This window comes from Mandrillus leucophaeus, unplaced genomic scaffold (genome assembly GCF_000951045.1).
Source record: "Mandrillus leucophaeus isolate KB7577 unplaced genomic scaffold, Mleu.le_1.0 Scaffold232, whole genome shotgun sequence".
NCBI classification, from domain to species: domain Eukaryota; kingdom Metazoa; phylum Chordata; class Mammalia; order Primates; family Cercopithecidae; genus Mandrillus; species Mandrillus leucophaeus.
Genome location: NW_012102388.1, coordinates 1435849 through 1448339, shown reverse-complemented (window position 1 = coordinate 1448339; position 12491 = coordinate 1435849). Strand labels below are relative to the sequence as shown.

The 12491-nt window shown below is 43.8% G+C and overlaps 1 protein-coding gene across 1 annotated transcript in view; it reads left to right on the top strand.

Moving 5' to 3' along the window:
* The window catches only part of RIMBP2 (RIMS binding protein 2), a 342052-nt gene extending 329797 nt beyond the window's left edge, over positions 1-12255 (top strand). The window contains exons 19-22 of the mRNA XM_011981944.1: positions 1875-1978; positions 3554-3625; positions 9977-10111; positions 10623-12255. Coding sequence (XP_011837334.1) covers positions 1875-1978; positions 3554-3625; positions 9977-10111; positions 10623-10649 — 338 coding nt within the window. The 3' untranslated portion in view covers positions 10650-12255. The remainder of the gene's footprint in view (positions 1-1874; positions 1979-3553; positions 3626-9976; positions 10112-10622) is intronic.
* The last annotated feature ends 236 nt before the right edge of the window (positions 12256-12491 follow it).

Sequence of the window (12491 nt, the reverse complement as noted above, 5' to 3'; positions counted from 1 at the left end):
CTGCTGGTGAAAGTGGATAATGGCATCACCGCTCTGCAAAACAGTTTGCTGGTTTCTTGTAAAGTTATATATGCACTTACAATGCAATCCAACAACTTCACTCTTACACGCTTACCCAAAAGAAAGGGAAACTTATGTTCACACACACAAAAACTGTACACGAATATGTTTGATGTTTTGATGACCAACAGTCATCAAAATGTGGAAACAACTCAGGTGCTTTTAGCTGGTGACTGAGTAATAGAGTGAAGGTGCCCCACACAATGCAGCCTACTCAGCAATGGAACAGAGCCACTGCTGATACAGCCAGTGACAAGGGTGAATCTCAGAGGCATCATCCAAATGACAGAAGCCTGTCTCAAAAGCTACATTCTGCATGAGTCCCTTTCAGTGACATTCTGGAAAGGGCCAAAGTCTGGGGCAGGAGACAGATCCGTGGTTACCTGGGCTGAAGTGACTACAGAGGACCATGGCCGGTGTATATCTTGATTGTTGTGGGGTTTCAGGACCGTGTGTGCTTATCACAAAGTAAAGTACTGCACGCTAGAAAGAGCCTTAGTGTATGTAAGTTCTACCTCAGCGAGAAGTACATGTATGTTGTTATGCCACCTTTCCAAAGTCATACTTGTAACATTCCCTGTAACATGAAGCATGCTGAGAAACACTAACCTCTGGGTGAGGTCATAATGCAAGGAGACATACATGTGCAGGTCCGACAGAGGACATGTGCACAGAGGCTTGTGTGCGTCCTGTAAACTACAGCAGTGGCTTGTAATCAGAACCCAAGGGGGAGTAATTGCTAGAATTTTGCAGGTCTACACAACTGGCCCCTATACCTGCTGAAAACCACTGAAAAGCCACATTGCTGACTTTAGTTGCCATTAAGATAGTTGCCTTTGATGGTGTTCATCTGTATGTTTGGAATTTCCCAAATCAAATGTAAGCAGAAAGTAGCTGTGTTTAGAAGAAACACACAAATGCCAACTTTCGCCAGGAGGAAGGTCCTTCCCAGCCCCACACCTTCAGTCTGACAGGGGTTTCCTGATTGGGCCAGGTCCTGCGGCTCTCCACTGAGGCCTCCTTACGTCCTGAGAGTTTTCACCTGTTATCTGTGTGGAGCGCTCACGCTGGGCAGAGCCTAGGGCAATTCCTCTGCAGCCCCTTATGCTTCTGAGTGTGCTGGGATGACACCCAGGCCCCCATCTGTGGCAGAGACAGAGCCAGGCCGTGGGAATGCACCTCTAAGTCGACTGTGCACAGCTGGGCTCTTCTCCACGGCCACTGCTAAACCTCAGCGGAAGGATGCCGGGGAAGCAGCATGGGGGAAGCCACAGAGCTGGGTGGAGAAGGCATCCCTGTTTATATTCATGCTTCTCCTGAGGATGGTGCCTTAGTTTTGCCTCCGCTTAGGGGAGCATGACTTGATTTTGTCATGCCACCACAGTTACACAAACAGGCACTTTTAAAACTGTGTCTATGGGGCTTTCCCAGAGCAATGGTCACAACCGTGCACTGTGCAGGGCCTCACGAGCTACGGCCTCCCTGTGCTGGCCAAAGCCGTCTACATTTGCTGTTTGAGAGCCCTGTGCTTCATGTGAGTCTCACTGGCTTAATGGACAGACTGGAGGAAGGAAAATGTTTATGTTACTCTAAGGGGGAGAAACCATACTATAGCAAAAATATAAGACTATGGAGTCCCGGACGACTGACCCAAAGTAGAGACGTTTGCTGGTGTGAGTGCCCAGGAGATGTGGCCCTGTTAGCGGTGCCAGGTCGCAGCTGCATTGGCCTTGTGTGACACGGAAGGAGGGGGAACGCCGCTAAGTTTGAAATAACGTCATGATGGCTTTCTTCCCCCCTTGTGATTTGAACAGAGAGAAGCAGAAGAAGTGGCAGGCATCATTCAGTATCAACCCGGAGAATGGTGGCCCTGTATGACTATGACCCCAGAGAAAGCTCGCCCAACGTGGATGTTGAGGTACCAGCCAAACACTGCGCTTCGTGACGGATACAAAACCACACCCCATCCCTTCCCTCGTGGTACACCACACTGAGGCCACGTGTGTTCGTTCACCTTCTCATTCCTTCTCTCCAAACCATCCATAGGAAGGGCTGCCAACCCGAGGGATGGCTGATACAGACATGGCCATGCAGGAGAGAAATCATGGGATTCCCAGGGACACGGCCAGCCCTGACGAGCCCTGTCCCTGTGGCCCAGATTTTCCTGTGCCACGACAGAGACAGCAATCTGTCATCCACATCTAATGGTGCTGCCACCTGAGGGCCATCTTTGGGAGAGAAATAAAAGCCCATCACATGTGGTCAGCAAACAAAAGTAAAGCAGTAGGCCCCTCACATAGAACAGAACAGTAGAGAGGAAAGCAGGGATAGGTGAGGAGCAGTAGGCCCCTCACACAGAACAGAACAGGAGAGAGGAAAGCAGGGATAGGTGAGGTTGCGTCGCCCGGCAGGGATAGGTGAGGTTGCGTCGCCCGGCACCGCTTGGGATGCCTGGTGTCTTGAAGGCTGAAACCGCTGCCTTCAGAAATGAGATGGGGTCTCCAGTCTCTGCAGCCACCAGCTGAGATGACAAGACATATGTGAACCCATGTTACGCAGTACTTCGCGCTCTCTGACAAGCCATTGGTTTGCCAACTATATTCCCTCATTTTTACATTTAGAAAGAAAACGTGTTTGGTTGTTAATATCATCTAGATTTCTGTTTCCATGTTCTGCTTGGTGACTGTGAACTGAAATGCGCTGGGTCAGTTGGACTCCTGACGGCCATGAGGCGTGTTTGACACCACCTGACTCAGGGTTGCAGCCTGGCCCACAGTAGACGCTGAATAAAGTGATGTTCAGGCCGGGTGCAGTGGCTCACGCCTGTAATCCCAGCACTTTGGGAGGTGGGCAGATTGCTTGAGCTCAAGAGTTCAAGACCAGCCTGGGCAACATGGCAAAACCCCATCTCTCTGGAAAATACAAAAATTAACCAGGCTTGCTGGCACACACCTGTAGTCCCAGCTGCTCAGGAGCCTGAGGCAGGAGAATTGCTTGAACCCAAGAGGCGGAGGGTGCAGTGAGCTGAGGTTTTGCCACTGCTCTCCAGCCTGGGCAACACAGTGAGATTCTGTCTCAACAAATAAATATATGTTTCATTAATAATTGAGTAGGTTTTAAGATACTCAGTGAAAGGATATTTATTTAATGGTCCTTATACTACAGAGAACATTCCCCTAATATTCTAGGTTTTTACAGTTAACTATTTCACTAGCTTTAAAAATGTATTACCAGTAGAACATGGTAATAATCTTGAATTTTGGCCAAAATCAAAGCACTGCAGCATTTTCTTTTAGGGGGGCATTATCTTGGTTTGTCCTTACTTTCGAGAAGACTGTGGGCAGAGCCATTCATTAGCTTCTACCTTTATTTGAACGAGTCGGTGAATACCAGAAATTCTCAAATAGTAAGGGAAAGCATAGAGAACTTATTTTTAAAAAACAACTACTTTTGTATAGAAAAATACTATTAATTTTACGTTTCATCTCCACAGGCTGAACTTACATTTTGCACAGGAGATATTATTACCGTTTTTGGTGAAATTGATGAAGATGGATTTTATTATGTAAGTTTTGGAAATATCAAGAGGTACCGTTTATGACTGTATTCTTTTTCATTTATTTTGTGTTTTGTTTTGCTAGTCTGTTCCTTCTCTTAAAACTGGGCATCAACTTCATATGGCTGCTGACAGCGTTGCTTAATTGGCTTGTCTCTTTGCTGAGTTATAATCTAGAAAGTTGGGACTGTGAACTTCATTGTTTCTTCCTTGCAAATACGAGTCTTTTTAATGGATCTACATTGTAAACAAAACAAATACATTCATATTTTAAATTGCTGCCACCCAAACATTTACAAAACAATTTAAGTTTCTAGATTACTTACTGTATAGGTCAGAAATAAATTTTAGGAAAAGAAAGAAATACAAATAAGCAAAGAAATACATAACTAAAACACCCCAGATTTTAGGACTTCACCCTTTCCTTTTATCTAGAGCCTATTGCTGTTAGCAGCACGCAACACCCCACCCCACCTTGCTGCCGGTGATTCCCGGCAAGGACCTCAGAGCCACCCTCCTTCCTTTTCTGTTCCCCTGGAGCATGTCTCGAATATTCCCTGGGGCAAAGAAGGGAGGGAATGGGGTGGGGTTATCTCAGAGTTTCTGCAGCTGGGGCAGCTTTGCAAGTAGCTGCCCCTCCCTGACCAGAAGCCCACAGGGCCACTTAGGACCCTGTGCAGAGCCCAGTGGGGGTCCCCATCTTGCACATGTGTTTCCACCTGCTCCCCCCGCTGCCTTTATCAGAATCCGCAAGAAGTGACGACATCCTGGATGGTAGGTTTCTCTTTGAGTCAAACAGATGCTGCAGCCACAGGCATGTGTGGAATTCCCAGGCTCTCTCCTCTGCCTGGTTTCTGATTTTTAAGAGTTCAGCCCTTGGTGAGGATATTCATACTTTGTCACATGTGTTTCCAATAGTTCCAGATCAACCTCTGCTTTTTAACTTTGTGTGTGTTTGGTTCTCCATTTTTGTTGTTTATTAACGATGAATTTTACGTTTGTATGTGGTCAGATGTTTCTGCCTTGGGGGTCATGCCTGAAAGGTCCTTCAATGTGATAGAAATAATCACCTCATTTTGTTTCGATTTTATAGTTTCCTTTTCCACATGTAAATCTCAAGTATCTACCATCTTTTCGTAACTATGAGAACTAATGTCTCAACATGTTTACTAAATAATCTGCACTTTCCCTACTTTAAAAAAATCATTTAATACTAAACAATGTAATACATTTTAAAGTATAAATAGGAATTTAATATTAGAGTATTTATGGACTTTAACACTACTCCATGCTGCCTTAATTATTGGATTTTTATCATGCATTTTTACATTTGGGAGGGGTCATTTTGTAAAGAGTCCCACCCCCACAATCTATCTATAATTTTTTGTTTAGAGGTACATTTCGCTTTTGGAAGAAACAGACATAGTATCGTCTTTCAATTCTGACGTAGCATGTACCTCCTTCTAAAAAGTTTTTCCTTTCATCTGTCAGACAAGATTCATGGATTTATTCTTACACATCCTTTATAGATCTTAAGTTTACTCTTAGCAACTATACAGATCCAATGGCTGGGCACGGTGACTCACACAGAGGCCGAGGCGGGCTGATCACCTGAGGTCAGGAGTTCGATACCAGCCTGGCCAATGTGGTGACACCCTGTTTCTACTAAAAATACAAAAGAATTAGCCGGGCGTGGTGGCATGTGCCTGTAACCCCAGCTACTTTGGAGGCTGAGGCAGGAGATTCACTTGAACCCAGGAGGTGGAGGTTGCAGTGAGCCGAGATCGCGCCACTGCACTCTAGCCGGGGTGACAGAGCGAGACTCCGTCTCAAAAACAAACAAAAAAGGAATTATATAGATCTTATTGCGATTGTGAATGATTTTTCGCCCTAGTATATATTCCACTGGTTATTTAGAAAACATGTTGGAAAGGTGTGTGTGTGTGTGTGTGTACATGTCCTCCACAAATCATTTTTCTGAATGCATTTATTTCTGTTATCCACCGATTCCCTTGGGTTCCCCCAGATTGTCATTATTTTGCCTCTTCATCAATATTTATAATTGTCATCATTTTTAATTGTCTTACTAATCACTTAGAATAACTCTGAATAACAGATGAGGAAATCTGTGACTTGATATGTATTTTAGTAGGAATACCACTAATATTTTACACTGTTGTATGTAGGTTAGACTATCAATAAAGATAGATGGTCTTTATAATGCTAAGAAAGTATCCCTTATAATGCTAACAAAGTTTTAGTTTGCTATGCTTATTTTTCATCGGTAAATTACTGGCCATCATATATAATACTATTTTTAAGGCACTGGAAGTTGATTTACTAATATTTTATTCAGAAGTTATATTCCAGAGATAATAATAATCTGTATTCTTTGGATACCTTTCTTGTGGCTTTTGGTATCAGGATTATGCTAGAATTACCAAATAAACTAAGAAGATTTCAATCTTTTTCTATGCTTTGGAGCAGATTGAGTGACATAGGAATTACTATAATTTGAAGGTTATTAGAATCTGCCCAAAGATCCTTTAGGTTCAGTTATCTTTTTAGACTGCAGTTTTCATTTGCTTAAATGGTTATCTTATCGAGTCAATTTTTAACAATCTACGTATCTTTAGAGGAACATACTTTTCATTTAGATTTTCACATGTAGAAATAACGGGCATGGTGCTTTCTTGGAATTTAAAAAGATTTTTCTAACTTGTCTGCATGTTTCTATTCCTGAGTTATGTTTTATCTTCTTAGTTTCTTGAATAGTCTTGCCTAAATTTTTATGTTATAGTGGGAAGATCTAAATTAATATTAAATGTATGCTTCTGTTTATTGACCACTCCTCCAAATAGTTTTAGTATGATTTTGCTGGTCGTGTTCACTGAGCAGACTGCCCAGTTCATTTAAATATTTCCTATTTGATAAACAATGGCAGGGGACACCTAATTTGATACCAAAAATCTTAAATTTCTTGGAACTTCGTTTTCTGATATCTGGAACCTTAAACATCTCAAGAGAGCAAACTCAAATATTCCACCAGTCCTAATATTGTAATATCACCCTCCTCTTTCTCTGTTCTGCTATATCCTGTATCAATAAAACAAGCGTAAGCAGGGACCCTGGAGGGACCCCTGCTGTGCTACCTGGACATTTCCTCCTTTTGCTATTTCCTAATTTACATCAGCCCCCATTAAGTCACTGAAGTCACTGAAGACTTCTAACACCCCATCATATTTTCAAGCTTGTGCTGTTCTTGCTACAGCCCAGCATCTCGGTATCTGACACCTTAAATCATGCACCTTCCTATGTCAAAAGCGTCCATCACGCGGCGTACTAAGGTACGGAAGATAATCCAGAGGTGTGCAAACATGAGTGAACTTCTCACTGACTGGGGCACAGAGAAAACTGGGAGGGAAGTGATTTTGGTGTTTTCTGTCTTTCAGCCTATTCCCATTCTGTCTGGACATTAGGCCTCCAGGTAGTTACTGTTTGGCCTCAAATAGAGGATTGGTGGGAAATGAGGCATAGGAGAGAAGCGGAAATCAGATTATGGAGGGACTGAGGAGGGAAAGGTCACGGTGAAATTTTTTTTTAGAGAAAGTTATTCTGTAAAGGGTTTTGTTGGTACGCTTTTAAAGGGGGATGGGAGTGGGTCCAGGAAGCCAGGTAACATGCTATATGGAGCCGTCCAGGCAGGAAACATGGCCTGAACTGTCAGTACCAGGAGAAGGCAGACAAGAGGCAGACTCAAGATGATCTTATCCAGAGCTCAGACTGTCAGTCAGAGAGACAGAGAATGTCGTCCGGGGGAGCCTCAGTTTCTGACCTAGGCGATGGGCGCCCTTGAGACTGCAAGGATAAGAACAGTGTTGAATGGAAAACCTGGCTTAGAAACTCTTGAGCTTGAGGGGTATGAACAGGACATCTGAGCCTCTCCAAATGGAATGGAACTTAGGCCAAAGCAGTGTTCACACTGCGAGCAGCTCCAGTCATCACCTCAGATGCAGTAGCGTACAGTGGTAGAGGCATCAGACATGGGGGAGTGACGTGGCACATGTGCGTTCTGACGTGGATTTTACTAGGGCTATGTGTGTTCAGCCCAAAACAACAAGACCAATAACCAGCGCAGGCAGTTCCACCCACGTTCTACTCAGCCAGAGTAGGGGCTGGCCTGGAGACCTGGCTCTGCAGGAGCCTCTGCGGGTTGGTGTACACATGCCTCTTGTGGTGTGAGCATGACACCAGTGGAGATGGGTGCATGAAGCTGTGTGTGTTCACAGAACACAGTCCCCAGATATAAGCCAACTACTCCATCTGGTGCTCAACCAAAGGAAGACTTTTCTAAGGCTGCAGGAGAAATCTGGCTGTTGGACCTAATGAGGGGGGGGACTTGACTGGTTATAACTTTTGAGTGTCTTTGTGTTTAGATGTTATTTAAAACCCTTGATAGGAAGAAATCGCCAGGGGCACATGCACAGTAAAAAGGATAGGTGGCCTCGAAATAGTCTGTAATGTCAACAGAGAAAAATAACTAATAACGGAGCTGGAGAGAGAAGGCCCAGGGTAGTCACAGGTAAATAAAATAGGATCTTCAAGGTCCAAGCAGAAGAGTGGGGCAGGGCAGGGCAGTGAGTGTGCACCTGGCAGGCTGCTGAACAGGAAGATGCAGGAAGTATGTGGGGCTGCCTCTTCCAATTATTTTTTGTGATAAAATCTACATAAAATTTATCTAAAATTGGCCAGGTATGGTGGCTCAGCCTGTAATCCCAGCACTCTGGAAGGCTGAGGCGGGTGGATCACCTGAGGTCAGGAGTTCGAGACCAGCTTGGCCAACATGGCGAAACCCTGTATCTACTAAAAATACAAAAATTAGCCGGGCATGGTGGCACGTGCCTGTAATTCCAGCTACTTGGGAGTCTGAGGGGGGAGGATTGCTTGAACCTTGGAGGTGGAGGTTGCAGTGAGCTGAGATCACGCCACTGCACTTCAGCCTGGGTGACAGAGCAAGACTCCATCTTAGTTAAAAAAACAGAAAAGATGTAAAATCATTTTAAGTATATAGTTCAGTAGTGTTAAGTACGTTTACATTGTGCAAACGGTCACCACCATCCGTCTCCAGGACTCTTTCCATCTTGCAAAACTGCCATCCTGTTTTCTAGAGCAGCTGCACCATCTCACCTTCCCACAAAAAGTGCACGAGTATTCGTTTCCTCGTATCTTCACCAGTACCTGTTTTTCCCATTTTTTTTTTTTTTTTTTTTTTACTGATAGTAGCGTGAGGTGGTACTATATGGTTTTGAATTGCATTTCCCTGGAGATTCATGGTGATGGGCATCTTTTCATGTGCCTGTTGGCCACCTGAATCTCATTTTTGGAGAAACGTCTTTAGTTGGGTTTCTGAAGTTGTTTGTGTTCTGGATATTAACCTGTTAGCAGATAGATGACTTGCAGACATTTCCTCCCATTCCACAGGTGCTCATCACTCTGCTGTGGCGTTCACTGCACAGGTGTTTTGATGTAGTAGGCTCTTTATGTCATTTCCTAGACCTTATAAACAGAGGAACAGGATCCCCTGTTGCTCAGAGCCAGCCAATTTTGAACTTGGTTTAGGCACTTTGGGGGCAGATGAGCGTTTGGGGAAGAAGTGACGTGGTGGGCTCGTGAGCCACTTGGTGCAGATGACCAGGAGGCGGTTGGACTTACACGGATCTCGACTTTAGACAAGGCATAGATATGTAAATGAGTAGAAAGATCTGGAAGGACATATACCAACCTGAAGCAGTAATGTCTGAGGCGGTATCAACAGGCACTTTCATTTTCCCCATATTGTTTGAATGTTTACAGTAAGAACACGTCCATGAGTAAGAGGGAAGACAGTCTCAAGGCTGAGTAGATGAGTAGCTCTCAAGCTTGCTGGCACGCTAGGACCACCGGGCCCCCACTCTCCGAAGCTGTCCGTCATCGGTCAGGGCTGGTGTGCTGAGTGATGGTATTTTTAGCAGCTCCATAGTGCCTCAGACCAGCCAGGCCCGAGAACCACTAAATGACATCTACCAAGGAGTGTTTCCTTCAGAAGCCTGATCCTAAGAATTCCAGGGGCTCCTTGGCCAAAAGGCAGATTCCTCAGCTCCCCACTGAACAGGCAAAATCGAGACCCCAGGAAAGCGGCTTAGGATTCTGCCTGTTGCTGAGGAAAATTTGGAAACCCTAATTTAGAGTCGAGTCCTGCCACTTTGGAACCAGAATAAACTCACCATCTACCTGTACTCTGAGCTGTATTCCTTTAGCTAAAGCAAGATGTGAGTTTCTAGAAAAATAAATTGTTCTTCTGCTTCATCCCTGGTGTTTTAGGGGGAGCTGAATGGGCAGAAAGGCCTTGTGCCCTCAAACTTCTTGGAAGAAGTGCCTGACGACGTAGAAGTCTATCTTTCTGATGCTCCATCCCACTACTCTCAAGATACACCAATGCGCTCAAAGGCAAAAAGGGTAAGCAAACCTATTTAGCTTTTTAAATCTCTGTCCCGTTCTGCCATATGTGGTCTAATACAATCTCTGCACTGGTATTTTTATATCTTGGGCCGAAAAGCATATACCCTGATTTTTTTTTCCTCTGCCCTTCCGTTGGAGTTGTGCCTAAAAAATTCTTAATTCTCATTTTACAAAAAAAAAAAAATGACCCTTTCAATTCTAATCAATCAATCTGCCTTTACTCACAAACAAATGTCCCATCCTACATTATAGAAACACATCTCAGTTTGATCCAGAATGAAAAGAGGATGGCTCCTCTTCAGATTTGGTGGGCAATGAAGGTTATTTGCCCTCTGTTAGGATTTTAGTCTCTTCACAGGGATCCAAGGGCTTCTCAAGCATATTTAACTATTAGATTACATTCATGTTTAGTATCTCATTTTTATTTTATTTCATCACTGCAAGTTTTTATATATTATATTTTTATATATATATATTTTTATTTCTTTGCTCATCTGCTTGGAAACAGAAGAAGAGTGTTCATTTCACACCTTAATCAGGCAATGTAGCCTTCACGTAAGTGAGCAACTGAAGATACCGATAAAGATACCAACTTAAGCTACCTTAAACGGGCCAATGTGGTAGACTTAAGGCTTCATTGTGGGGTTAACAAAAAAAAAGATAAAAAGAAATATGTCTCAAAAAATTATTGGACCTAAATAATCAGAATATTACTTGGTCTCAGTTGTAAAGCAACTGAATTTATAGTGAAGCAAATCATCTTTAATCATTTCCTACTACGTGCATTAAGACTATTTGAAAGGCCAACATTGGGAACATATTTCTTAACAAGCTAACTGTGTGTTTACATAGAGCTGCATATTGCATTGTTAGCCACTCTTGGAAAAAGCACAACCTAACAAACATGTTTACTATAGGAAGTTTGACTTGAGAAACTTAACCCAAGGTCAAGCAGATGAGTAGTGAACACAGGCGATCGAGTGTTGGCTCTGCACACTCCAAAGGCTGGCTTGAACGGCCAGCACGTGTTTTCCTTAAGTAACCCTGCCTCTACCTTACGAGAGGGCTATGCTCCTCCTCAAAGCACAACCTTCTGTGAGAGAAGTTGCTGCAACACGGAGTTGTTGTTGGTATACCAATGCAATACTAAGTTGAAGCACGCAGCTCAAACGATCGCATTAGATGGAATAGATGGTATCTTCAGGTGTGCTTTGGGATGCTTTACTAGGTGTTTTCCATTAGAATTAGACCTTGATTTTAAATCCAAGCAAGCTTGAAGCCCCTTGGCTTAGAGCATTTGCCTGCTGAATACTGAACACTCCCATGGCAAGAGTTGCTCTGGAGGGAGGGCCGGAGGAATGCTGCTGCTCTGTCAACGCAGGCACATGCTTCGCTGTAAAAGGAAGCGAGGTAAAGTCGTCCTGCAACGTATCAGAGCGAAAGTCTACCCCCCAAAGCACTATTAAGCGCTTAACGTATACTGAAATACTACCATGTGCTGTCTACTGAGGAAAATTCTTGTTTAATTATTTGGAAATAATGCAAGCATCCACTGAGGGCCTTTAAGCTTTCTTTGATTGTAATTAAGGTTCATTTTAGTTTTTTTTGTTTTTCTTTCAACCAGTGTGCCATCTCCAATATTTCTATAGTAGACTAACCAACCCAGGAATGCACTTTAACAATATCAGGATTTTATATAACCAAATAGTTTCCAGTACAACAAAATTCCCTTTACGAACTTTTGCTTTTTAAGATTACTGATGGGTACTCGGCCAACTTTACTATCAACCTAATTTCAAATAATGTCTCCCCTGCCCTTAGTCTTCATTTACGAAGTGAATTATTACCTGCCTTAGCTTTGCCAAAGCAATGGCCATCCCGCACGCCCCTGAGACGGAGAAGCGGAACCCACACATTTATGTCTGGGCCCTCTCTCTGGCGGCTGTGGGAGAGGACCTTTGCTTCTCACGGCATACTTTAACAACCGAGAGAACAAATGAACCCCCTTGACCTTTCCTGGTGGGAAACGGGGACAGTACGATGTTACCAAGTGAATTCTGTTGTTGGCGCTCACACACTCAATAAACTGTCACACTGTACCTACTAGGTTCCTCCTGAGGGTTCAGGTACAGCAAGGAGAGCTCCATCCCCCACAGTCCATCTCCATTCGGGGTCACCTACGTCATCTATGGGTTCTGGTAGTCCTGGGAGAGGCAGGGAAATGTCCTCGAAAAAGAAAAAGGGGCTGCTTTCCAAAGGCAAGAAACTGCTGAAAAAGCTGGGTGCAGTGAAATGATTCATGTACTTCCGGACAACTGCCAAAATCTATGTAATTTTCTTTAATTCCAAACTAGGGCTTTCATGACTCAAGTACTTC